A 27,541-nucleotide genomic window follows, 5' to 3' on the forward strand; every position below is an offset into this window, starting at 1 on the left:
ATCCATCCATCCAACCATCCATCCACCCATCCACCCATCCATCCATCTATCCATCCATCCATCCATCCATCCATCCATCCATCCATCCATCCATCCACCCATGTACCCATGACATCCATCCATCCATCCACCCACCCACCCATCCACCCATCCACCCACCCATCCAACCATCCATCCACCCGTGTACCCATGACATCTATCCATCTGTTCACCATCCTTGCATACATCATTCCTTCCTTTCTCACTTCTTCTTTTCCTTCCCTCTTCCCAGCATACCTCTTTCTATGCACCCTTCTGTCTGTCCTTCCTTCTATCCTCACTTTCTTTCCTTCTATCCACCTTTCCTTGCTTCCTTCCTCCACCCTTTCTTTTCTTCCCTCTATCCATCCATCCTTCCTTTTTTCCATATCTATTCCTTCTATCTATTTAGACATCTTTCCTCTCTCTTTTTCCCCCTCCATTCATCTTTTCTTCCTCCCATCTGCCCATCCATCTTCTGTTACTCCTTTTATTCATCACTTCTTCCTTCCTTCCTTCCGTCCTTCCTTCCTTCCTTCCATCTACCCATCCATCTTGCCTTCCATCCATGTACATTGAACTGATCCTATAATGCTTCTGGAACTACTCCAAGGACTGGATACTGATCAACAAAACACAGTCAATGGAACTGACTAACTTATTTTTCCTCCTATCATTTGGGAAAAGATGGTTGTCATTGGATCTGAAGAGCCTGGAATCCTGCTAATGTTGGAAGGAGTGAGGGAGGATGCTGTGGTGTAAAAGAACAGAGATGGACCCAAAAAGAGAGTTTGAGAGAGTTGCAAAAACACACCTCTAATGCAAGGGCAATTAATTCTTGAAAAACCTACAAGGTCCTCATTCCAGGGCTTGCTGGGGATGAACTTGAACACAACAGGTGTACACCCAAAATCAGCATGTCTTTTTAAAGAAATTAACTGATGGAAAAGTGAGACTGTGAGTTTTCAGAGTCACAGGACCTCTTGGTTCTATTATTTATTTGCTGTGTGGCTTGGCAGCCTCTCCAAGCCTGAGCGTACTCATCTGTAAAATGGAACTAAGTCACATGGTTGTATCGAGAACAAAAGGATAAAGTGCATGTGTTTTTGGAGGAATTGTGTCTCCCTCCCACCCTGCACACACACATCAAAATTCAAGAAGCTCCAATCCCTAGTACCTCAGTAGGTGATTGCATTTGGAGACAGGGACTTTAGAGAGGTAACTGAGCTAAAATGAGGCTTTTGGGGTGGGCCCTAATCCAATCTGGGTGCTGTTGGTATAAAAAAAGGAGATTAGGACACACTTTGTGTGTGCAAAGGATTGACCATGCCGAGAGGCAGCAAGAGGGTGGTACCCGCACGCAAGGAGAGAGGCTTCAGAGCGACCAACCCCGCTGGCACCTTGATCTGGACTTTCAGCCTCCAGCACTGTGAGAAAATACATTTCTGTCATCTGAGCCACCCAGCCTGTGGCTGCCAGAGCTGACTGAGACAGTATGTAACATAGCACGGTGCCCGGAAGGCGGCCAGCTTCAATACGTGTTCTCTGAAAACCCAACAAACGTCGGGTGCAACACTGATGTTGAGACACCCTCAGAACAACAAACAGACAGGTGAGTAAAAGAATAAGAGAAGAGTACCAGGGCAGGGTTTTAGGAGAATCTGAGTGATAAACCATGCGAGGGTCAGAATGGTGGGAGGCCAGACCTCTATGTGAGATGCTCTTGCCCTGGGATGGGACTCTCCACCAGAACCCAGGGAAAGAAGGGATGAGTGAGGGCCCTTCAGGGGTTTTCCTCACCGAGGACAGGAGGTAAAGGAGAACAGAGTGGGGACAGCACCCAGGAAACCAGGGCCAGGAATACTCACTAGTGGTAGTCGGGGCCATGGCTCCAAAGTTATAACCTGCGGAGAGAAGGCCAGAGGAGATGAGCAAGAGTCAGGGTGAGCATAAAGGATTAAGGGAAAGGCAGGATTTAGGGGCCTTTGTAGGAAAAGCAGAGGGGAAGAGGGAGTGGAGGGATGTTCAGGGAGGAGGTATCCAGGCAAGGAGATTGTAGGTGGCTGGAGCCCATGGTTACATCATCAGAATGAAGACTGAACCGAGATTAGAGGAGGAGATGTACCACAGCTCCTTCTGGAGAAACACAAAACTCTGGCCAGGAGAGAGACCCTGCCTGGAGCACAGCCCCTCACCATTGATGTAGAGGCTTTCCCTGTCCAGGGTGAAGGACCCCAGCTGGGTGATGCCATAGGTCTCACGGCTCAGCTCCCGGTACAGCTGCTCTTTGTCCAGCCTGGGGCCTGCAGGATCAGAGTGGATGGTGCAGGTGATGTCCACTCCAGTGGCGGCTCCACCCTTCTCAAGCCTGGGGAAGGAAGGACATAGGGATGTGCAATACTGAGGAGGGGTCCTTCTGGATTTGGAAAGCAAGAGACAGTAGAAGGCAGGAGGCTGAGAGGGGACAGAAAGGGCTGGCTCAAGCCCAGAGAGGCTCTCCTAGGTGCCTCTTGTCTGAGACAACCCCCTTACAACTAAGAACAGAAAACACTTTAACTGGAATATGAAGACAAGATATAGTTGTTCTTCTAAGAAGAAAACTTTCATCTAAAACAAACGATCATCTGGATTCTGTAAGTATAAACATGACGCTTCATTTCTAAGGACTGAGCATTCCCACCATCCGGGCACGAAGAACACATGAAGGGGTTATGGTGGGTGCCGGAGGCCAGCAGTGCCAAAGGCATGCCCAGGAACTGAGCCCTGGCCGATATGTGAGGGTCCACTGGACCCAACGCATCCCTCCATCTGGGGGGGGTCTCACCTGAGCAAGGCCAGTCTGCAGCCAGCGTAGAAGGGGCCGACACTGGTCTTGTTGAACAAAAGCCTGAGCTGGTGGAGAAAGAGAGGGGGGTAAGCAGAAGGGCTGAAGGACTACACGAGCAGGTGTGTGGTGAGGCTGATGGTGGTCATTGAGGAGCTCTCACCCGGTGCTGGAGGATCCTCTCAGTGGAGTTGAACTTGGAAGAAGATGGGTGCCCCATGTCTTCGGTGTAGTGCAGGTTGGTGATGGTGAAGTTCAGGGTGAAGGACACCAGAATGGGGCCAGTGGCTGTAGTGGGGGAGGAAGAGAAAAATGTCCAGTTTGGATCATAGTAAGGACCAAGGTTGCCTGGAGCTCTAACAGTGGAGCACCCAGCAATGGGCCTAAGTACAGCCACGGACTGCAGAAGCTGAAGGAGAGAATGTTATGGGATTTTTGAGACATTGGGAACTTTTGCTCATTCATTCAGCCAGTGTATATTGGGCATCTAATGTGTGCGAGGCTCTGTGCTGGGCTCTGTGGGTCCAAGGGTGAATAGGGCATAGTCTCCTAATACTGTGGCCAGGAGAGTAGTCAGACTGCTATGCTGCAGAGGAGGCGGGAGGCTGTGCAGTTCCAGGGAGGCACCCAACCAATGACTGAGGACAGCTTCCAGGAGGAAGCATCATTTCAGGTGTGACCAAAAGCATGAGTAAGAGTTAGGTGAACAGGGGCTGAGCAAGTGGAAGAGTGCTCAAGCAGAACAATCAGTCTGGGTATGAGCCTGACAGGACAGAGCAGTTGCACTCAAGGGGCTTGAATGTTTTCATTACCGCCTTGTGGAAGTATAGACATGAGACTGGAGGGGTCCTCTGAGCCCTGAAAGGGGGGCAGTAACTATACAGCTCAGGGGTTTGGACATGACTTGTAGATAAGGTGGAGTCATCCAAAGGCTGCCACAAGACAGGAATTATGTGAACAGAGGTACATTGGGAGGGCTGCTGGAGGCTGCTGTGCAGAGGACTGTAGGAGACCAGAGTAGAGGCTACTGCACCAGTCCTAGCAAAAAATGCCAGTGGCCTGAATAAAGGTTGAATGACACAGAGACAGAGAAAGGACTTACAAGATATTATGAAGGGAGAAGAAATGATTTGGTGATGGATTAATGTGGGAGGTGGGTGAGAGGGAGGGTCAAGTTTGGCACCTGTGTCCTTGCCTTTGGTGATAAGGGAAAGGAGTGAGTTTGGGAGAAGATGGTGACTTCAGGGTCAGAGACCAAGGGGTTGGGTGATGTCAAGGAGGTGGGTGGACCAAGGGCCAAGAGCTGCTGTGTGGAGTGGGCTGGACTCAGGATTAGGATTCTGAACAGCTGGACCCTGAGCAGCTAGATGGTCCCTGAAACCCACAGAAATGCATGATTTTCCTTGGGGAAGCTAAGTAAGCAATAATGAGGGAAGAAGTGATCTTGAATGAATGATTTTGTAGAAATGGTTTTGGTACCGGTAGGACCTTCCTACTTGTGGGCTTGAGGGATGGAGCCAGAGAGGGCATGGGGAAGGATGCGGAGTTCACAGTAGCAGAGGGAAAAGAACACAAGGGATGAAATCAAAGGTGTGTTACACCTGTAAGGGAAGGGCGGCAGTGGTGGTAGCTCTAGTTATAAACTGTGTGCCTGTCTCTGTGTCCCAGGTAGCCTGGGGTCAGAGCATCGTCCTCGGCTGTGTTGTGGGGAGGGGTGGCTCCTGTCACCTCCAGCTCAGCCCACACTTCCATGCACATCCTCTGGACTCCTTCCCATCCAGAAGGGGGGACTGGGAGGGAAGGCCTGGCTGGTTGAGCAGCTTCTTTAGGGAAAAGGTGGTGTCCCAGGCACACACAGGTCTGAAATACTCACTGTTGGGGGTGGTGGCTGAAGCTGGATAGGTGTAACCTGTGAAGAGAGGGAGCGACAGTGAGGAGGGGAAGGGAGAGGTCCTCAGTGAAGAGGCAACTTGGCTGCTCGAGAGATGGCACTGGACCATCACAGCTGGGATTCTTTAAAAGGAAGACGATTAAGCACTGGGAAGGATCAAAGTCTACTTGCCCTCCCCCCATCTCCAGACAGACAAAGGACCTGCTCAAAGCACTTGGAAATGTGAACCCCCAATGGAGGTCTGAACTCATGCAGAATCCTGATGCAGCAGAGCCCCGTCCGTGCGGAGGAGACCCACAGCCCAACACGGCCCTCACCATTGAGGTACACTCTGTCATCCCGGAAGCTGGGAGCAAACCAGTGCTCGGGGTGGGGACCTTGTCATCCTGCAGATGCCAGGGACCAGCGCCTACGTCTGGGGTTTTAATGGGTATAGGTCCCCGTTCCCCTGAGGCTGGGGGTGGAGCAGGGGTGCAGAGGGCAGGCAGTGGGCTCCTGGCCGCTTCCATTCTAAGGTTGCAGAGGGACTCACAGGGTTGCAGAGACTTCTGAAGCCTCTGAATACTCACTGCTGGGGGTGGTGGCCCGGGTCTGGCGGGTGTAACCTGCACCGGTAAAGGGAGAAAGGGTGAGGAGGATGAGTAATGAGTGAAAGGGAGGGATGGAGAGGAAGACGTGGGGCCTGTTGAAATGTGGATGCAGATGGCAATCCCTCACCATTGATGTAGAGACTGTCCGGGTCCAGGGTGTAGGGACCCAGCCTGGTGACGCCACTGGTCAGCTGGCTCAACTCCTGGTACAGCCGCTCTCTGTCCAGCCCAGGGCCCACGGGGTCAGGGCGGTGGGTGCAGATGGCATCCGCTCCAGTGGCAGCCCCATCCTTCTCAGGCCTGGGGGTGGGTGGGTAGGGGTAACAATAGATGGAGTCCCCAGGCAGGGCTCCAAGGACCCCTAGGGTAGGACAGGAAGGGGCCAGAGCAAGTGAGGCTGACACCCACCTCTGGCCAGCCTGGGGCTGTGCACACAGTCAATGGGTAGGAGGATTTGTATTAAATTGCAAGTCTGAAACCTGCAAGCTCCTGGCATGGGGACAGGAGAGCTCCTACTTGAGACAAGTGAAGAGCTAGAATTTCGGATTAAAGCAAGTGGAAAAGACATGCTTGTCTTAAGAGTTGCATCCTGGGGACAGACTGAAAACCTAAAGGAAATGCCCTCTTTGGTCAAAGGGAGACAGAAGGGAATTCAGAAGGATAACCAGACTAGGGTCTCCATCCTGCTGAGGGGCTCTGCAGAATCTGGGGACAGTTGGAAGGGTGGGGGGTGGTTAGAATCAGAAAAGCCAGAGCCTCCTGAATTCCACTCCTGCTGAGGACATGGACAGAGAAGGCAGGAAGGAAGCAGAGGGAACACCGGAGTTCTGGGAGCCCTTGAGGCAGCCCTGGCCGTGGATTGCAAGGACTCACCTGAGCAAGGTCAGTCTGCAGCCAGAGTAGAGGGGGCCCACACTGGTGTTCTTGAATAAGGGTCTGAGCTGTTGAAGGAGATAGAGGTGAGTAGAAGGACTGAGCCGGACAGGGGCAGGGTTGGGGTGAGCTGAGTGGGGCTGGCATCAGTTGGGAAGCAGGGAGACTGGGTGGGGCATGCAGGAGGCAGGTGGGATGTGGGAAAGGTGGGTGGGACTGGTGCCAGGGGGGAGGCAGGGAGAGGTGGGCAGGGCATGGGGGAGCTAGGTGGGGTATGGGAGAGGTGGGTGGGGCTGGCATCAGTGGGTAGGTGGACATTAGTGGGTGGTGGAGGGATGATGTGGGTGGGGCTCTCACCAGGCTCTGCAAGATCTTCTCTGTTTTGTTGAACTTAGCTGAGCCCATAAGCTGCATGTCCTCCGTGTAGTGCAGGTTGGTGATGGTGAAGTTAAGGGTGAATGGAACCAGGTCAGGGCCAGAGACTGCAGTGAGGTTGGGAGAGAATCAATGCCTTGAGTCACCACCTAAGCTGGATTTAGGGATGGTGGGGTAGAATCTGGATCCACATCCCTGATGCCCAGTGTATTCTCATTTGGTGCGAGAGCTCAGAATATCTCCGCTCCAAATGGGAAACTTTATTTTGTTATTCTACTAATAGTAATGATATTAATAATGACACTAAAAATAGCAGTAATAATAAGACCTGATGTTTGGTAAGAGCTCACTCTGTGCTAAGAACTTTCCGTCCAGTATCTCATGTCCTCAAACAAACCCTGGAAGTGAATCCTTTTACTCCAAATGACAGAGGCTGAAAATAAATTTCAGAGAAGTTAAGTCACTTCCCCAAGGCCACACAGCTATTTTGGGAACTGAAGCTCAGATTCTAGAGTTTCAATGACTTAAACATGAGTCCTGCCCATCCACTGGCTGTGTGACCTCAGAAAAACACCCAGCCCCCCAAGAACCAGTCTATGACTCTCTTAAACAGAGAACGAGCGGTGTCCATCTGCTGGGGTCAAAGACCGTACATGTGAAGCAGGGTGCTCATGGGGTGACACACAATCAGTCAATACTGCTGTCATTGCTTTGTAGTCACTTTGTCCTTGCTACTTACACCTGCTTCCTCTGCTTTAGTCTCTGCCCTTTGGGAATTAGTCCTGGATTTGCCCTTGACTATTTCCATTCCATTTGAGCAGAAGGTAAAGCTCTGAGACTTGTTCCAGAATGTATCAGTGCATCAAATCTCACTAACTGACCCCAATGGGTCCCTAAGGCCATCATGGTCACAAGTTGGTCCCTGGAAGGCCACCTGGGGTAGACTGTAAAAGTGACCACAAATTCTTCACCTCTGTGCATCTGCACCCTTGCAGTGTGGTCTTGCAGCAGCTTCAGTGGACAGGTGGGAGTCTCTTTCTCCACCTCCTGACTCTGGCTTGGCCACGACTTGCTTTGAACAAGGGGACAAGAGAAACGTGATGCAAGCAGAAGCTTGGGAAGTGCCTGTGCACCGAGGCTTGCCCTCTCCCACTTCTAGGAAGCCCACGACCAGCAAATGAAGGAGCCAGGGCTAGTCTGTGGGATGATGAGAAGCCATCTGAAGGAGACTGAGGCACCCCAGCCTTCAGTCAGGCATTCTCCAGAGCAGAGTCACCTAGATAAGCTTCAGGTGACGGCAGACACATAAGGGAGCCTGGTTCAGACCAAAGGAACTGTTCTGCTGACCTATATACTAGTGAGAAGCAGTAGATGATTATTTTAATCCAGTAGATTTGAGGTTCTTTTGTTATGTAGTAAAACTTACCTGATACAGAACCTTCACAGAAAGCAAAGGGTGGATTAAAAGGAGTCACTGCTCCAGCCTGGGATTGAAAACCTAGAGTCACAGAGCTCTCCCAACCTAGGGATGGAGCTGGACTGGTCTGTGACGAGGGCGTGGTCCAAGGATCATCCTCCCCACGCTGTCCCCTTGCTTTGAGCTGCGTGTGCATACTCTCTTGCCCTTCTCATTGCAAAGCGCAGAGGCGTGTGGGTGGGAAGGAAGGAGACGTGGAGAGACGGCTCTTACCTGTAGAGCTGGAGAAGGAGATTGGAGCTGCCGAGGCTTCTGAGGGCGTGGAAGTCACAGGAACTGAGAAGGAAGCAGTAGCAATAAGAGGAAGCCCCATCTCCTTGGAGATGCCAGAGGCAGGGGTGCTTGATGCCCAGCCAGAGTCATGGAAGGCAGAGGTGGGGAAAGGTGGGTGACAAGGCTGCAAAGGCTCCCTTCCTCCATGAAGCCCTGGGCTTAGGGTAGAGGGAGCAGCTGTTCCCACAAGGTGTGGGGGCATGGGGCCATCTAGGATTTGAGCACTTACCACTGGGGATGGAGGTCGGTGGTGGTCTGGTGTAACCTGCAGAGAGTGGATAAGAGAGAGGTGGGATGTTTGAAAGGCTTAAGTGAGGGATGAAGGGGCTGGGCCATTGGTGGAAGAAAAGTTGCCATCAGAAGGTCCTGTCCCTGCCACATAGTAGATGGTACCTCCTATAACCTTTCTCTGACCTCTCACCTCCCTGTGTGTGATGTAGCCCTTGGTAGGGAAGGGGGATCTCACAAGGAAAGGAAGAATGAGGAGAGAAAAGTCTAGAGGCAGACATGGACATGTCCTCTGGCCAGAGCTCAGAGCATCAAGAGAATAATCCATCTGGGGTGCAGGAGGAGACCCCTGTCACCACAGAGATGCTCACCATTGACACAGAGACTGTCCCTGTCCAGGATGTAGGAACCGAGCTGGGTGACACCATGGGTCTGCTGGCTCAGCTCCCAGTAGAGCCGCTCCCTATCCAGCTGGAGACCTGAGGCGTCAGGTTGGTAGGTGCAGATAGCGTCAACTCCAGTGGCTGCTCCACCCTTTTCAGGCCTGGGAGAGGGGGGAGAAGGACATGGGTATGGGAACAGGACAGAGGGGCATCCTCTGTCACATCACAGCCCACTGGTATGTGAATGCCTGCTTATCTGCTCTCTTGGTCCAGACATGAGCTGCTCGTAAGAGAAGGGGCATCCTTGTGCAACCAAGGACCAGAGTGGGTGTTCTAGAGTCAGATGACCCCCGGTTCAAACCTTAGCTCTGTCACTTGTTGAAGAATCCACATAAGTGTGTCTGACTTGGTTCTCCCATCTTTGTAGCGTGGATAACGGCCTAACCCTTTTGTTGGAATGTCATGGCGTTCAGAAATGATTGATGTACCATACCTAGCCCTGGTGCCAAATACTCATTAATTAACTGTTTAATTAAACAAATATTCAGAGACCCAAACCCTGACAGTTGATTCTGCTGAGGGGCTCTGCAGAATCTGGGGACAGTTGGCGGGATGGGGGTTGGTTACAATCAGAAGAGAGAGGCCTTGGTCCTGGACCCAGTGCCTCCCGAATTCCACTTCTGCTGAGGACATGGACAGAGAAGGCAGGAAGGAAGCAGAGGGAACTCCTGGGGTCTGGGAGCCCTTGAGGCAGCCCTGGCCGTGGATTGCAAGGACTCACCTGAGCAAGGTGAGTCTGCAGCCTGAGTACAGGGGGCCCACACTGGTGTTCTTGAACAAGGGTCCTAGCTGTAAAGGAGAGGGAAGTGAGTAGAAAGTCTGAGGGATGGAGAACCGGGTAGAAATGAAATGGGTGGGGCTGGCGCTAGTGGGTGGGGCTTGCATGGGGTCTCTGTGGGCATGGCAGAGAACAGGTAGCTGGTGCCTGTGTTGGTGGACGAGGCAGGAGTGCTGAGGGTGGGGCTCTCACCAGGTGCTGCAAGTTTCTCTGGGTGGTGTTGAACCTCCAGGAACCAGGGTGACTCATACCCTCCTGGTGGTGCAGGTTAGTGATGGTGAAGTTGAGAGTAAACAGCACCAGGGCAGGACCAGTGGCTGCAGTGGGGGCAGGAGGGAGACGCCAGTGAGCCTAAGTGTGGGTCATCCCACAAATTTTCTCTTCAAGCACTGGGGAGGGGCTTCCTCCAAGATGGGCAGTTTCAATAGGAAGGAGATCCCAGACAGTAGCATTAAGTGAGGGACTCTGGGGAGAAGTGTGGAAAATTACACTATGGAGGTAAATGCATCATCACACAGAAAGCAAACATTCTGACCCTCCAGTTGGCTAAAATTCCAGACAGACATCCCCTTTTTCTCCAGGTTTTTTTTTTTTAACCCAAATTATTTCTGTGAGATCCAATTATTTATTGATTTTTAAAGATTTATTTGAAGAAACACATTGCATTTGTATGGGTCAGGCCCTGTTTTAAGTGCTTCACTTAAATTTTAACCCATTTAAGCCTTGAGGCAAACCCTTCAGAGGGAGATAGTATTCTTATCCCCATTTTACAGATGTAAAAACTGAACCCAAGCATGGTTAAATAATTTGCCTGCAGTCACACAATCTATAAATGGCAGAGCATAGTTCAAACCTGGGCATTGTGGTCACAGAGTCTGTGCTCCTAACCCATCCACCTTAGCACCAAGGGCAGGTCCATACAGTGACCTGCTCACTCTGGCCTGAGTGGTCAGTGGTCAGAAGACCTTCAGAAGGTCCTAGCTGGTGAGTAACTAGAGACTCAAGTAAGACAGTGTTAGTAATGATGGGCCATCCAGGACCCTTATCAGGGTCAGTGGGTGGTATCAAAATTTATCTTGGGCCACTGAGATGCCAAGAATGGTAAGTTAGCCCTTGGCCCAACCAGAGTCTGCCCAAATCCCTAACCAGGACCTGTATGAGGGCATTTTCAGGTACACATGTAGCTCATACTGCTCCCTTCTTTCTTAGAAATGAAAACCAAGTACTCAAGAAAGAGAGGCCCTCCCCACACCTGCAGAACTCACCCCATGGCCATGCTGATTGTAATTCAATACTTTTTTTAAGATTTTTTATTTATTTATTTGAGAGAGAGAGAATGAGAGAGAGCACGAGAGGGAAGAGGGTCAGAGGGAGAAGCAGACTCCCCGCTGAGCAGGGAGCCCGATGCGGGACTCGATCCTGGGACTCCAGGATCATGACCTGAGCCGAAGGCAGTCGCTTAACCAACTGAGCCACCCAAGCGCCCCTGTAATTCAATACTTATTTGTACACTCGAGTCCTTATTCTCTTTCTTGCTGGAAGCCCATCAAAGACTAAGGCCCTTTCTATTCCGTTCACCGCTGCATTACCAGGGCCTTTCATCCATTAAGGGCTAAATGAATCCTTTTTGAGTGAACGAATGAATGAATGAATGAGTGGGCATGGTGCTCCATGTGATACCTCCCACTGGCCAGTGCACAAGACATTTGCAGGGGAGGAATGGCAGAGAGGAATCTCTTACCTGTGGAGGTAGGGATGGGGGTCGCTGAGGTCACTGGGGAGATGGTAGAGGCTGGTGCAACAGAGAAGAAAACACAGTGAGGCAAATATGGCAGGAGGGAAGTCCTTCCCAGCCAAACGGGGCCCATCACTGGTCCATGAGACACTCCTCAGGCCTGTGCCAGCCTTGTCTTTTCTGATCCCAGAAGTGAAGGTGGGGAAAGACTGGAGCTTTCCAGGCCCCTTGTGTCCCTGGGGACGTGGGGTAGACATAGTGAGGAGGAGAGATGGGCCCCAAGGCAGAGCAATGTTAGGACCCAAATTACTACTCACTGCTGGGGGTGGAGGTCAGGACCTGATGTGTGTAACCTGCAGAAGGACAGGAAGAGAAAGTATTAAGAGTTGTAAGGATGGGGGGAGGGAGGAAATGGCAAGAATCTGGGGTTCTTTGGGTGTCTATGAATCTATTTATGTAAGTACCATTTAGAGAGCACCCTCAAAGTGCAGACCCAGTAGACAAACTCCAGAAAATGCCACCGAAACCCAGGGAGGAATTTCTGTATCAGGTCATCTGCAGACTATCCCTCTGCCACCTGCGCACCCCCTTCTCCAAGTGTCTGATCCCTCAGTGAATCCCCAGAAGAGCTGTGAATGTACACCTCCTCCTGCAGGAAAAACCAAAGGTGCAGGCCAAACTTGCCGCTAACTTTTCCTGGACACGGGTCAGGAAGAGGTGTGAACAGGCTTGGATCAAGCCTGTTCTCAGTCATGACCCACCTGAGCTTGAGCAGAGTCTTCCAACTCACGAATGTCTTCCAGGAAAACCAAAGAGCCTTCCACACAACAAGGAACCTAATTTCCTTGAATTCTGTCCCACAATCCCATGGCAACTTCAACTGAATTGGTAGCGACTGCCTAGGGTATTTTGTCGGTAAGGATTCTGGAGCTGTTTTGAACTCAGAAAGAGTGGAGGCTGTTACCATTTAGTGATGTCTGCCATGGATGAGGGATTGGGGAGTGATGGCACAGATGTCATATGTTTGTCCTAGACAGAATCTGACAGTCCTTAAAGATTTGAACAAGGACAAGAAGGGAGCATTTCTACACATTACAAGAAAGTGTATTTCATTCCTTCTTATCCTGAGAAAAATCCACATATTTCCTGTGGATTTACACTTACCATGCATAAATGACCTAACATCACCATCATCACCATCACCATTACCATTATCATCATCATTATCACCATCACCACCATTATTACCACCACGATCACCACCATTATCATTGTCATCACCTCCATCATCACCATCATCATCGCCATCATTACCACCACCACCACCACCACCACCACCATCACCACCACCATCATCACCACCATCACCAGCATCACTATCATCACCACCATCACCATCACCATCATTGTCATCATCACCACCACCATCACCATTATCACCATCATCATCATTGTCACCATCACCACCATCATCAGCAGCATCACCACCATCATCACCATCATCACCATCACCATCACTGTCACCATCAACACCACCATCACCACCACCACCATCATCACCACCACCATCACCATCATCATCACCACCACCATCACCATTACCATCACCATTGTCACCATCACCATCACCATCATTGTCACCATCACCACCACCATCATCACCATCACATCATCATCACCATCACCATCATCATCATTACCATAAGAATATAAGCTTTGTGAAGGCAATGATTTTTTTTTCTGTTTTGTGTTCCCTGCTATATTCCCCAGGGCCTGGCACAGAGTAGGTGCTCAATAAAGGTTGTTGACTGACTCATCATCACTAGTATTACTACGACTTTCCATCTTTATTTGAGTGAATAATGTCAAATGTGTTTACACTCATCAGGCCCTCTCTAACAGATGTGCCATTGACTGGTACTTACCTGTGGGGCTGGGGCTGGGGAAGGAGGATGGAATCCCAGAGGTTCCCAGGTGCACTGTGGAGGTCCCTGGAGCTGCGGAAAAGCTCTCATCAGTGAAAGCAGAAAGACAATCACATAGCAGAAATGCCAACAAGACAGACTATTTATTAGGCTTGCTGCATATGTGACTTGAGCTGAGATTCCCTCTGGAACTGGGGCAGAGAAGAGAGTAAATAACTTGTGGTCTCCAGGAGATCCATCCCTCCTGGAGACGACATAAGCAGGCATGAGGAGGCATCAGCGCTTTGTCTGACCTGTGTGTTGAGGGGCCCTGGGTCATAGTTGAATACTCACTGTTGGTGATGGGTGCAGAGCTCTGATGGGTGAAACCTGTAGGGAGAGGGAGGGAAGATTGTGGGTAAGGGTTAGGGAGAGGCAGAGGACCAAACAGGAGGCAGGGCTACACCGGTGCAGTGGAGGGGGTTCTCCATCAGCACCCATTAGGAAGGAAGGCTCTGAGGGTGAAGTCAGTCCAAGATGAAGAGGAGACCACGAATCAGCACATCCAGTGCACAGGGCCAAGCCCCTAAGGGCCGGACAGGGCGTGCATTCTCAAGCCGGATGGCAGAGGCTGCCCGGTGAGGGGGAAAAGACTCTGACCACATCACGGTTGCTCACCATTGACACAGAGACTGTTCCTGTCCAGGGTGTAGTGGCCCAGCAGGGCAATGCCATGGGTCAGCTGGCTCAGCTCCCAGTACAGCTGTTCTCTGTCCAGTCCACGGCCTTCAGGGTCGGGGCGATGCATACACATGGCATCCACTCTGGTGGCTGCCCCATCCTTCTCAGGCCTGGGTAAGAATCACCACATAGTCTAACTCTCTCTCTCTCTGTTGATCCTTCCCTCTCTCTCCTTGCCAGCCCCTAAGGCAGAAACTTGGGAAACCCGAGTTAACAGAAGCTGCCGCCATCAGGGCGATGCCCTCCATAAACAACTAGCACACCACAGGCCTAAAGCCTCCTCCCCCTGGGAGGGTAGCCTCTGAAAGCCCCGGGTGTGTGGCAGGTACACAGAGGATACTGTTGATAGGGTGAGCAATCCTGGAAGGTGCCAGATGAAGCCACAACAGCCACATCCTGTCACAGGTCTTGATGGGCACAACAAGGTGCCTGGGGTCATGCTGCAATGGGTGGCGGTGGCCCCAGAACAGTGACCACAGCATGGTTTGGTGACATTTTCCTGCAGAGAGTTGGGGTTTTCAAATAGTGAGATCAAAAAGCTAATGTTACTCAGTCTGGATGCAGGGCTGGGGCATTTCTAAAGACTCAACAGACTAAATGGCCAGAGAGACACACATGCCCTTTGGCTGGGTCTGTCTGAAAGTGTGACCTGTCCGTGTTTCAGCATCACCTCCAGCCTCAAGACATTGACCCACCTACCTGCCCACCCAGCCATACACTACTGAGAGATATGGATAGAAAGCTGTTCCCACACTCTAGGGCCGTGGAGTGTATGTCTCTTATAATAACAATCACCTCTTGTTAAATTCTGAGTACGAAGCAGGCCCAGCACTTTGTACTCATGATCGTACCACTTAACCCTCAGAGCGTCCCCACGGGCTGTATTGCTCAACTCCCACAGTTGTTATTATACCCATCACACTCTATATCATATGCAATGCACTTATACATAATATAAATGTAATATAATGATCTATTTAACATGTAAGTGTATAACATATATTTGTTACATATTTATTTTATATTTTATTTATTATTGTATTATATTTTGTACCTATACTAAATATATATAATAGATAATATATATTAAGGATTATATCTATATACACTATATATAAAAGATATGACCTATACATAATATACCTATTATATTTATATATAACATATATAACATAAATCCGTATATAAGGTACAGGCATAATTATATATTATACCTATATCTCATATTATCTATACTTAGGTAATATATATATTATATAATATATATTAGGAATTATACCTATATACATCATATATATTAGATATTATACCTATATATAACATATTATACCTATTATGTCTATATAGAACATATATGTAATATCTACCTATGTATAAAGTATAGGTATAATTATATATTATACTTATTATACATTATACATAATATACATATTATATATAGGTATATATATTATAGTTATATATATTACATATATAGGTATAATAAAATATAGTAGGAATAGATATAACAGATATACTATAGAATTATACCTATTCTTTTCCTCTCTCTCTCTCTCTCTCTATGTGCATGTATATTTGTACATACAGAGTTGACTTTTGAACAACATGGAGGTTAGGGGTACGGACACCCAACACAGTTGAAAATCTGCATATAACTTTTGACTCCCCCAAAAGTTAACTACTAATAGACTGTTGTTGACCAGAAGCCTTACTGATAACACAGTCAATTAACATATTTTAGGGTATAGGCATTATATACTGCATTCTTATAATAAACTAATCTAGAGAAAAGATGTTAAGAGAATCATAAGAGAAAATACATTTATAGCACTTTACCGTATTGAGCAAAACAAAATCCATGTATACGTGGACCCATGCAGTGCAGTTCAAACCCACACTATCCAAGGGTCAAATCTCTCTCTCCATATACATATATGTTAGTGTACATATATTACATATGGACCTAATATATCATGTATAACACATGGAGTAACGGAGCACAGCAAGGTTCAGGCACCAGCCAGGATCTCAGTAAATGGTAGAGCTAGCATTTGAACTCTGCTCTGGCTTCCCCAAGGCTCTTAGCCACTAAGCTCCTACAACGGCTCTTCCTCCGGAAGCAAGGGGAGCTGGAGGTAGATACCTGTGATAAAACGGGAATGTGAGGAGAACCAGACCTAGAGATTCTGAAAGATGTAGGAGGTGAGAATGCCAGGCGTGGAGCAGTGTCAACGACCTGACCCCGCCCCACAGCTGCACCCAAGGGATGGCATCCTCCCCAACCCCAAGCCATCCCAGGGCAGGTCAGGCCTCCTTCCATGAGTCAGACCCATTTAGGATTCTCTGTGTAACAGCGTGCCTGCTTTCCTTCCCTCTTAGCTTCTCCCCTCTTAGAGGGTACCAGATCGGTAATTTCCACATGCCGCAAGGTCATAATGAGGCAGGGGAGGCAGCGCGGCTTGAGAGCTAGGAGTTTGGCTCTAGAACCCACAATGCAGGGTTGCTCTGTGTGATCTGCACAAGCTACTCAATCCCTCTGAGCCTGTCGCACCTTTGGTTCCTGCTTCTTGAGGCTGTTGTGAGGGCTGATAGGATGAAATGTAAGGTACTAGGCACATTGCCTTGGATCTTAGGAATTGCTAGCTGCTGGGGTTGTTATTGTTGATAATGATGTGCAGTATCCATGGTGGTAGCTGTCCCAAGGATGGACAAAGTCAGAGAGCCCGTAGATGAGGGTCCCATACACCTGTTGGGCTGTGTTCTTGGGGAGAGTCTCACCTGAGCGAGGCTAGTCTGCAGCCTGAATAGAGGGATCCCAGACTGCTATTCTTGAACAGGGGTTTGAGCTATGAGAAAGGAGAGAGGAGGTGAGCAGGAACCCCTGAGGGAGGCCAGGGGGAGCTGGGGTATTGGTGAAGTGAATGGGGCAGAGGTGCTATGGGCAGGGGCAGAAGTGAGGTGGGTGGGGCTGGCACCGGTGGACGGGGCTCTCACCAGACCCTGCAGGATCCTCTCCGTGGAGGTGAATTTCCAAGAGCCTGGATGCTGCATGTCCTGTTCGTAGTGCAGGTTGGTTATGGTGAAGTTGAGGGTGAACAGCACCAGGAAAGGGACCGGTGCTGTAGCAGGGGAAGGAAAAAGGAGGCCATGCCTGAGTCAGGCCTGGGCTGGCCTCTAAGACAACTTCTGGGGATGGAGATGTAGGGTCCAGATCTCAGGAAGTGGGTGGGGGTTCAGAGTAGGCACGTAGGCTAGTTGCCTTAGGACCAAAGACAGATTCCAGATAAAGAGCAAAGCCAGATGCTATTAAATACAGTAGCATGCACATCTATTAGGATAGCTATTAGGCTATTATAGAAAGAGAGAGAAAGAAAGAAGAAAGAAAGAAAAAGAAAGAAAGAAAGAAAGAAAGAAAGAAAGAAAGAAAGAAAGAAAGAAAAAGAAAGAAAGAAAGAAAGAAAGAAGGAAGGAAAGAAAGAAGAAAGAAAAAAAGGAAGTGTTGGCAAAGATGTGCAGAAATTGAGACCACCCTGAGCACCCACGAAACCAGCCTGAGATGTAAGAAGATCTGGATCTCTACAAACAGGATATTGCAGGCGGTTGGTTTTGAGGTATGAAGCGGGGAGCCGTGATTCCTCAGACAGATTTCGGAGGATAAACGGCAGCGAGAGGAAGCCTGGCGTGGGGATCCTACACCGCCGGTGAGCGACAGCCTCAGGCGCTGGGGACGGGGCACAGACTCACCGACCAGTAGTGGCAGGGGAAGGACTTTAGGGCAGGCCCTGGGGCAGAAACCCAGAGCGGCAGGGGGTGGGTGCAATCTGCGGTTTTAGAAGCACAAAGGGCAGAGACGTGCTCCGACCTGGAGGCAGGACTGCGGGCACTGTGGAGGGGCGGACAACCCAGGACACTGCAGGTTATAGCAGCACGGACAGAAATGGAGAGAGTGTGGCCTGGAGAGCTCACTGAAGAACAGACTGCGGTCTCTCAGCTCTGAGGCAGAGGGTTGGAAACAGTCTCTTCCGCTCTGACTCAAGGAAGAGATGCGGAAAGCCTCCAGGGAAAGCCCCCAGAGAACAAAAGCCCCCAAAACTGATTCCCGCTGAGCCCATCCCCCGCCACAGGGGGCAGGGCAACTCCCCCAAACAGGGTTGCCTGAGTAACAGCCCAGCAGGCCCCTGCCCCAGAAAACAGGCTGGGAAAAAAAGAGGCCAGCAACCCTAAGGTCCCAAGAAAACAGGTACATCTTGCTTGGGGTCTGGTCAATAATTTGGATGCTATACATACCCTCAAACACCCATCAACAGAATGACTAGGAGGAGGAGCCCCCAAAATAGAAAAGACTCAGAGATTGACTTATGCTGCAGATTTACAAATGGATGCAGATATAACCAGGCTAGCAATTGTGAAGAAATGGCTAGAATGGAGAAATCAATTAATGGCAACATAGAGTCTCTAAGCGCAGAAATGAAAGCTGAATTGGCAGAACTTAAAAGTGCTATCAATGAGATCCAATCCAATCTAGATAATCTAACAGCTAGGGTAACTGAGGCAGAAGAACGAATAAGCGACCTGGAAGACAATATAATAGATAAAAAGGGAAAAGAGGAGGCCAGAGAAAAACAACTCAGAATCCATGAAAATAGAATCAGAGAAATAAGTGACACCATGAAGCGTTCCAATGTCAGAATAATTGGAATCCCGGAGGGAGTGGAGAGAGAGAGTGGATTAGAAGATGTATTTGAGCAAATCGTAGCTGAGAACTTCCCTAATCTGGGGAATGAAACAAACATTCGTGTCCTAGAGGCAGAGAGGACCCCTCCCAAGATCAAGGAAAACAGGCCAACACCCCAGCATGTAGTAGTAAAACTTGCAAATCTTAGAACCAAGGAAACCATCTTAAGGGCAGTTAGGGGGAAGAGATTCCTTACGTACAAAGGGAGGAACATCAGAATAACGTCAGACCTATCCACAGAGACCTGGCAAGCCAGAAAGGCCTGGCAAGACATATTCAGGGTACTAAATGAGAAGAACATGCAGCCAAGAATACTTTATCTGGCAAGGCTTTCATTTAGAACGGATGGAGAGATGCAGAGCTTCCACGACCGGCAGAAACTGAAAGAATATGTGACCACTAAACCGGTCCTGCAAGAAATATTAAGGGGGGGGTTCTATAAAAGGAGAAAGCCCCCAAGAGTGATATACAACAGAAATTTACAGGGACAATCTATAAAAACAATGTCTTTACAGGCAGCATGATGACAATTAATTCATATCTTTCAATAATCTCTCTCAACGTGAATGGCCTAAGTGCTCCCATAAAACAGCACAGGGTTGCGGATTGGATAAAAAGACAGGACCCATCCATATGCTGCCTACAAGAGACTAATTTTGAACCTAAAGATACATCCAGACTGAAAGTGAAGGGATGGAGATCCATCTTCCATGCCAGCGGACCTCAAAAGAAAGCTGGGGTAGCAATTCTTATATCAGGCAAATTAGAGTTTAAACTGAAGTCTGTAATTAGAGACACAGAAGAACACTATATCATTCTTAAAGGGTCTATCCAACAAGAAGATCTAACAACTGTAAATATCTATGCCCCCAACATGGGAGCAGCCATCTACATAAGCCAACTGTTAACCAAAATAAAGAGTCATATTGATAACAATACGTTAATTGTAGGAGACCTCAATACTCCACTCTCAGCAATGGACAGATCATCTAAGCAGAAAATCAACTAGGAAACAAGAGCTTTGAATGACACACTGGATCAGATGGACCTCATAGATATACACAGAACATTCCACCCTAAAACAACAGAATACTCATTCTTCTCGAGCGCACATGGAACTTTCTCCAGAATAGACCACATACTGGGTCACAAATCAGGTCTCAACCGATACCAAAAGATTGAGATTATTCCCTGTATATTCTCAGACTACAATGCTTTAAAACTGGAACTCAATCACAAGAAAAAATTTGGCAGAAATTCAAACACTTGGAAGCTAAAGACCACTCTGCTCAAGAATGTTTGGGTCAACCAGGAAATCAAAGAAGAACTTAAACAATTCATGGAAATCGATGAGAAGGAAAACACATCAGTCCAAAACCTGTGGGATACTGCAAAGGTAGTCCTAAGGGGGAAATACATAGCCATTCAAGCCTCACTCAAAAAAATAGAAAATCCCAAATTCACCAACTCTACACCTTAAAGAACTAGAGAAAAAGCAACAAACGATGCCTAAGCCATGCATTAGAAGACAAATAATTAAAATTAAGCAGAGATCAATGAATTAGAAACCAGAAACACAGTAGATCAGATCAACGAAACTAGAAGCTGGTTCTTTGAAAGAATTAATAAGATTGATAAACCACTGGCCAGACTTATCCAAAAGAAAAGAGAAAGGACCCAAATTAATAAAATTATGAATGAAAGGGGAGAGATCATGACTAACACCAAGGAAATAGAAACAATTATTAGAAATTATCAACAACTATATGCCAATAAACTGAGCAATCGGGATGAAATGGAGGCCTTCCTGGAAAGCTATAAGCTGCCAAGACTGAAACAGGAAGAAATTGGCAACCTGAATAGGCCAATAACCAGTAACGAGATCGAAGCAGTGATCAAAAACCTCCCAAAAAACAAGAGTCCAGGGCCTGATGGATTCCCTGGGGAATTCTACCAAACATTCAAAGAAGAAATAATACCTATTCTCCTGAAGCTGTTTCAAAAAATAGAAACAGAAGGAAAGCTTCCAGACTCATTCTATGAGGCCAGCATTACTTTAATCCCCAAACCAGGCAAAGACCCCATCAAAAAGGAGAATTTCAGACGATATCCCTGATGAATATGGATTCCAAAATCCTCAACAAAATCCTAGCTAATAGGATCCAACAATACATTAAAAGGATCATCCACCACGACCAAGTGGGATTTATCCCCAGGATACAAGGGTGGTTCAACATTCGCAAATCAATCAATGTGATAGAACACATTAATAAGAGGAGGGACAAGAACCATATGGTCCTCTCAATTGATGCAGAAAAAGCATTGGACAAAATACAACATCCTTTCCTGATTAAAACTCTTCAGAGTATAGGGATAGAGGGAACATCCCTCAAGTTCATAAGATCCATCTATGAAAAACCCACAGCGAATATCATCCTCAATGGGGAAAAGCTGAGAGCCTTTCCCTTAAGATCAGGAACACGTCAAGGATGCCCACTCTTGCCACTATTATTCAACATACATCCTAGCAACAGCAATCAGACAAAAAAAGAAATAAAAGGTATTCAAATTGGCCAAGAAGAAGTCAAACTCTCTCTTTTCACAGACGACATGATACTTTATGTGGAAAACCCAAAAGACTCCATCCCCAAATTACTAGAACTCATACAGCAATTCAGTAATGTGGCAGGATACAAAATCAATGCACAGAAATCAATTGCTTTCTTATACACTAACAACGCAACTGTAGAAAGAGAAATTAGAGAAACAATTCCATTTACAATAGCACCAAAAACCATAAGATACCTCGGAATAAAGCTAACCAAAGAGGTAAAGGATCTATACTCTAGGAACTACAGAACACTCATGAAAGAAATTGAAGAAGACACAAAAAGATGGGAAAATATTCCATGCTCATGGATCAGAAGAATAAACATTGTTAAAATGTCTAGGCTACCCAGAGCAATCTATACCTTCAATGCCATCCTGATCAAAATTCCAATGACATTTTTCAAAGTGCTGGAACAAACAATCCTAAAATTTGTATGGAATCAGAAAAGACCCTGAATTGCCAAGGAAATGTTGAAAAAGAAAAACAAAGCTGGGGGCATCACGTTGCCCGATCTCAAGCTATATTCCAAAGCTGTGATCACCAAGACAGCATGGTACTGGCACGAAAACAGACATACAGACCAATGGAACAGAATAGCGAACCCACATATGGACCCTCAACTCTATGGTCAAATAATCTTTGACAAAGCAGGAAAAAACATGCAATGGAAAAAAGACAGTCTCTTCAATAAATGGTGCTGGGAAAATTGGACAGCCACATGCAGAAGAATGAAACTCAACCATTCTCTAACACCATTCACAAAGATAAATTCAAAATGGATGTAAGACCTCAATGTGAGACAGGAATCCATCAAAATCCTAGAGGAGAACATAGGCAGTAACCTCTTTGACATCGCCCACAGCAACTTCTTTCAAGATACATCTCCAAAAGCTAGTGAAACAAAAGCAAAAATGAACTCTTGGGACTTCATCAAGATAAAAAGCTTCTGCATAGCAAAGGAAACAGTCAACAAAACAAAGAGGGAACCCACAGAATGGGAGAAGATATTTGCAAGTGACACTACGGATAAAGGGCTGGTATCCAAGATCTATAAAGAACTTCTCAAACTCAACTTCCAAAAAACAAATAATCAAGTCAAAAAGTGGGCAGAAGATATGAAAGGACACTGCTCTGAAGAAGACACACAAATGGCTATCAGACACATGAAAAAATGTTCATCATCATTAGCCATCAGGGAAATTCAAATCAAAACCACATTGACATACCACCTTCCACCAGTTAGAACGGCAAAAATGGACAGGGAAAGAAACAACAAATGTTGGAGAGGTTGTGGAGAAAGGGGAACCCCCTTACACTGTTGGTGGGAATACAAGTTGGTACAGCCACTTTGGAAAACAGTGTAGAGGTTCCTCAAAAATTTAAAAAGAGAGCTACCCTATGACCCGGCAATTGCACTACTGGGTATTTACCCCAAAGACACAGATGTGAAAAGAAGGGCCATATACACCCCAATGTTCATAGCAGCAATGTCCGCAATAGCCAAACTGTGGAAAGAGCCGAGATGCCCTTCAACGGGTGAATGGATAAAGAAGATGTGGTCCATATATACAATGGAATATTACTCAGCCATCAGAAAGGATGAATACCCAACTTTTACATCAACATGGATGGGACTGGAAGAGATTATGCTAAGTGAAGTAAGTCAAGCAGAGAAAGTCAATTATCATATGGTTTCACTTATTTGTGGAACATAAGGAATAGCAGGAAGGACATTAGGAGAAGGAAGGGAAAAATGAAGGGGGGGATTGGAGGGAGAGATGAACCATGAGAGACTATAGACTCTGAGAAACAAACAGGGTTCTAGAGGGGAGGGGGGAGGGGGGATGGGTTAGCCCGGTGATGGGTATTAAGGAGGGCACGTACTGCATGGAGCACTGGGTGTTATACACAAACAATGGATCGTGGATCACTACATCAAAAACTAATGATGTATTGTATGGTGACTAACACAACATAATAAAATTTTAAAAAAATAGATGTGCAGAAATTGGAATCCTCGTGCATTGTTGGTGGAAATGCTAGTGAAGCTGCTACGGAAAACAGTTTAGTGCTTCCTCCAAAAGTTAAATATGGGATTACCATATGATCTAGCAATTTTGCTCCTAGGTATAGACCCAAAAGAACTGAAACAGGGACTCAGATCCTTGAACACAAAATGTTCACAGCAGCATCATTCACAATAGCCAAAAGGTAGAAACAACCCGAGCCCATCATCTGATGAATGGATAAACAAAAGGTGGCATATACATACAGTGGAATAATATTCAGCCATAAACATGAGGGAAACTCTGACGGCTGCTACAATACAGATGAACTGTGAAAATATCATAGTAAGTGAAATAAACCAAACATGAAAGGACAAATATTGTATGGTTTCACTTACTTGGGGTACCTAAAATAAGCAAATTTGTGGAAACAGAAAGTAGAGTAGAGGTAACTAGGGGCTCGGGGTAGGGGTTATAGGGAGTTAGTGTTCAATGGGAACAGAGTTTCTGTTTGGGATGATGAAGAAGTCCTGAGAATGGACAGTGGTGTTGGTGGCACGACATTCGGAATATAGTTAATGCCACTAAATTTTACACTTAACAGTGGTTAAAATGGTAAATTCTATGTTATGCATAAAAATTGCTTAATGCAGCAGTTGGATCAAAAGGCGGGTTATGGGGCTCTTGAATCTGGATATGGGCCAGGGTAGGTGCCAGGGGTTGAGGTCTTGGGCCCTGGTGATGCTCCAGACAGGCCCTGATAGCCTCCACTTGAGAGGTTAAAAGTAACAGGATTAGAGCCATCTCATGGATTAAGGGGAAAATAAAAGGAAAAAAAAATCAATTCAATCCCATCCAACACAGGAGAAACATTCTTTTTTTAATATGAGTCAAACATCAGTTCTTATAGGAGGCTTCCTGTCACCTACTCAACCTACCCCACCCCATAACTCATGACCTTTAATAAAGAGACCATGTGTAGAGCTGTGGGGGCTATGATTACCTGACTCACACTAGTGCGTCAGACTTGATTTCAAAACCCCTCCATCCTCTCCCCAGCTGTTGTGATGAGCACCAGGTGATGTATGGAAATGTTGAATCCCTATATTGCACACCTGAAACTAATGTAACACTGTATGTTAACTAACTGGAATTTAAATAAAACACATATACAAAAAGAAAATTATAGCAGACAAAGCTACAGTAATCAAGACAGTAAGACACCAAATGAGGATAGACATGTAGATCAATGGGGTATAACCGAAAGTCTAGAAACAAATCCTCACACTTATGATGAATTGATTTTCAACAAGAGTGCCTGTACAATTTAATGGAGAAAGGCATTTTCTAAATAAATGGTACTGGATAACTGGGAAAAAAAATAAAATAGCTAAAACTTTCCCAAATTTCTTGAAAACATACATTTTCAGATCTAGGAAGCTTCGAAAATCCCAAACAGTGTAAGCTGAAAGAAAACCATGCTCAGATACATCATACTCAAACTTCTGAAAACCAAAGATGAAGAAGTCTTGAATGCATCTATAGAAAAATGACGTCATCAATCGTGGAAAAACTTGGTCTATGGCACATGTCACATATTTACGAGCTTGCAGGAGTTAGGTCTGTTACAGATTGGTTGAGTTGATCAGGGTGGAGCTGTAAGGACATGGAGAGTGTGCATTCTGTCTAAAGCTTGTAAAAAGTTTGCAGTGTCTTGACCCATGAAACACAGAATTCCAGAAGGCAGAATTCAAATTACAGGACACCAGCTTGTATCCTACAACTCCAGACTCCTGTGGCAAGATTAAAGGTCAGGAACGCCCAGCCTGGGTCATGGCGTAAACTTGAAAAATATGCATAGACCCAATTTTTAAAATAAATCTTAAGAGTTGGAGTAAGACAGGTTTCCTGACATAAATCAAGCCCCTGTATCAGGTTCCTGGAAACTCAAGGGCCCTCATCTGGGCAAGATGAAGAGACAGAGCAAGAACCAAATTCATGACTGAGATCCTGCATGATTTTCTGGATGTTCAAATACAATTCATGAACGTGGACATATACAAGATTGCTACATTCATCCATTCATCCAATCAATAAATATAAAGTGAGTGAAGACTAGTTACTCAGCTTCAAGGTGACAAATACATAAAGACTGAATAAAGCCAATAGTAGTAAATTCCATGAGAAAATACTCACGGTGGTGGATAGAGAAAACCTGTGGGCCAGTTGTGTATTCAGATGTGCTACTTCCTATAAGGTGGTCTAGGAGGGTCTTTCAAAGAAGGTGATGGTTGAACTGAGATTTGAAAGGCAATAAGGTGCCAGGTGCAGCTGACCTCCAGGAAGAGCTAGTATAAAGGCCAGACAGAGGTTAGGAGCCTAGAGGAACAGACAAGTGTCTGATGTGGCCAAAGCTTAGAGAGCGAAGGAGAAAGTGCGTAGGATAGGCTGAGGCCAGGTGGTTGATGGCAACCAGACCATGTGGAGTTGAAGTTTCACAGGTCCCAGAGAGCAGACTCCTACCTGTAGAGCTGAGGATGGGGGACAGAGTTGTGGAAGATTCTGGAGAGAATGTAGAAGTCACTGGAGCTGAGAAAAAAGAACATGGGAAAAATTATTAAGTCTCATCCTGAATGAACGTGGGACAGAAGCTGTTCATTAGAATTTGGGCTTCTGTTTGGACTCAGAGCAAGACCCTGGGTGAGTAGGGGACTCCTCTGAGTCTTTGGCTGGACACTTAGGGAGGGAGCATTGGCAGCTTCTCTCCAGAACAATGTGCTTTGAGGAATAAGGGTTCAGTGGGCATTGAAATTTGAGTCTTGAATACTCACTGCTGGTGGTAGGGGTCCAGTACTGATGGTTATAACCTGCAGAAAGGAGTAAAGGACTGTTATAATGGGTTAAGCGTTAAGGAAGGGGTAGATGGTAGACCTAGAGATGAAATTCATTAACAAACTTGCTGAGATTTATAAATGAACGATAATGGCTACATTTTATTCAGCGCCCTTTTGTGCCTTGTCCTTTGCAAATAATGATGAACATCATCACCGCTACTATTGCCAAAGGAAAAATACAATAGTAAGAGCTGTCCCTATCTATTGGGAATGTACTATGCACCAGAAATAATGCTAAACAACACACGACAAGGAAATGGGGCAGATTTACAAACAGGTGTGTTCCAAACCTTATCCACGTCCTCTCAATTCACAAAGATAACTTCATCCTTGCTCTCTTAGCTTCTCTCGCTTCACAAAATTTTATGATAATATGACTTTATCTTTCTAGCTTAGTTTCTGGGTTTTGTGTGTGTGTGTGTGTGTGTGTGTGTGTGTGTGTGTGTGTGTGTGTGTGATGTAGAAGTGACAAAATTGTGGCAGGCTGAGAGAGTGGCCTGTGGAAGTGAACAAAATGGAGGAGAGGGAATGTACATGTGGTTTAGAATATTAGAGAAACTTTGGAAATGGGCTAGGATAATGAACATGAGAAGAGAATTGGAGGTCAGATGGATGGTATGAAAATTGGAGTCTGAAAGGAATTGGGGAAAAGAGAATTTTTCATGAGTGTTTCTCTGAGTCATGGTCATCTCCTTGGATGCTCTGTGAGGGGTGGGAGTAAAGACTGGACCCAGGGGAGCCCCGTGATTTACTTGAGTTATTCCTGAACTCTCTCATTTGGCTATCAGGACAATCTTGCGTGGTATGTATGTTTATTCCATTCTGAAAATGGGATATTAAAGCCTAGAGAAGTTTTACAGCTTGTTCAGCATCACATAAAACAGAGATCTATCACTCACCAACCCTCAAACTATTAACCATTGCTTTAAGGAAATCTCCAAGTTGATACAGAGGGGAAATAACTAATCAAGGATCAGGCTAGATTGTTAGGCTAGAAGTCATTCATGCCCCTTCCTATCCTGAGATTTGCGGCTTTCTATATCTGGGTGGTCTGTGGTGTTGCCTTGTGGTTAGGACCTTGGGGTTTAGATTCAGTTCTGGGTTTGTTTGAGTCTTGACTCCGTCATGCATGATGGATGGATTAT

General features: G+C 46.7%; 1 protein-coding gene across 1 annotated transcript in view; it reads right to left on the reverse strand.

Annotated features, from left to right (window-relative positions):
* The window catches only part of MUC16 (mucin 16, cell surface associated), a 58,754-nt gene that overhangs the window by 20,535 nt on the left and 10,678 nt on the right, over positions 1–27,541 (reverse strand). The window contains exons 10-31 of the mRNA XM_025862943.2: positions 26,334–26,369; positions 26,026–26,091; positions 17,145–17,269; positions 16,929–16,996; positions 14,088–14,260; positions 13,764–13,799; positions 11,823–11,858; positions 11,512–11,562; positions 9,963–10,087; positions 9,714–9,781; positions 8,921–9,093; positions 8,551–8,586; positions 8,262–8,324; positions 6,554–6,678; positions 6,197–6,264; positions 5,451–5,623; positions 5,303–5,338; positions 4,716–4,751; positions 3,006–3,130; positions 2,843–2,910; positions 2,214–2,386; positions 1,887–1,922 (exon numbers count right to left, since the gene is read on the reverse strand). Coding sequence (XP_025718728.1) covers positions 1,887–1,922; positions 2,214–2,386; positions 2,843–2,910; positions 3,006–3,130; positions 4,716–4,751; positions 5,303–5,338; positions 5,451–5,623; positions 6,197–6,264; positions 6,554–6,678; positions 8,262–8,324; positions 8,551–8,586; positions 8,921–9,093; positions 9,714–9,781; positions 9,963–10,087; positions 11,512–11,562; positions 11,823–11,858; positions 13,764–13,799; positions 14,088–14,260; positions 16,929–16,996; positions 17,145–17,269; positions 26,026–26,091; positions 26,334–26,369 — 1,896 coding nt within the window. The remainder of the gene's footprint in view (positions 1–1,886; positions 1,923–2,213; positions 2,387–2,842; positions 2,911–3,005; positions 3,131–4,715; positions 4,752–5,302; positions 5,339–5,450; positions 5,624–6,196; positions 6,265–6,553; positions 6,679–8,261; positions 8,325–8,550; positions 8,587–8,920; positions 9,094–9,713; positions 9,782–9,962; positions 10,088–11,511; positions 11,563–11,822; positions 11,859–13,763; positions 13,800–14,087; positions 14,261–16,928; positions 16,997–17,144; positions 17,270–26,025; positions 26,092–26,333; positions 26,370–27,541) is intronic.

Source organism: Callorhinus ursinus, unplaced genomic scaffold (genome assembly GCF_003265705.2).
Source record: "Callorhinus ursinus isolate GAN/ISIS: 27379988/994484 unplaced genomic scaffold, GSC_fseal_2.0 scaffold107, whole genome shotgun sequence".
NCBI lineage: Eukaryota > Metazoa > Chordata > Mammalia > Carnivora > Otariidae > Callorhinus > Callorhinus ursinus.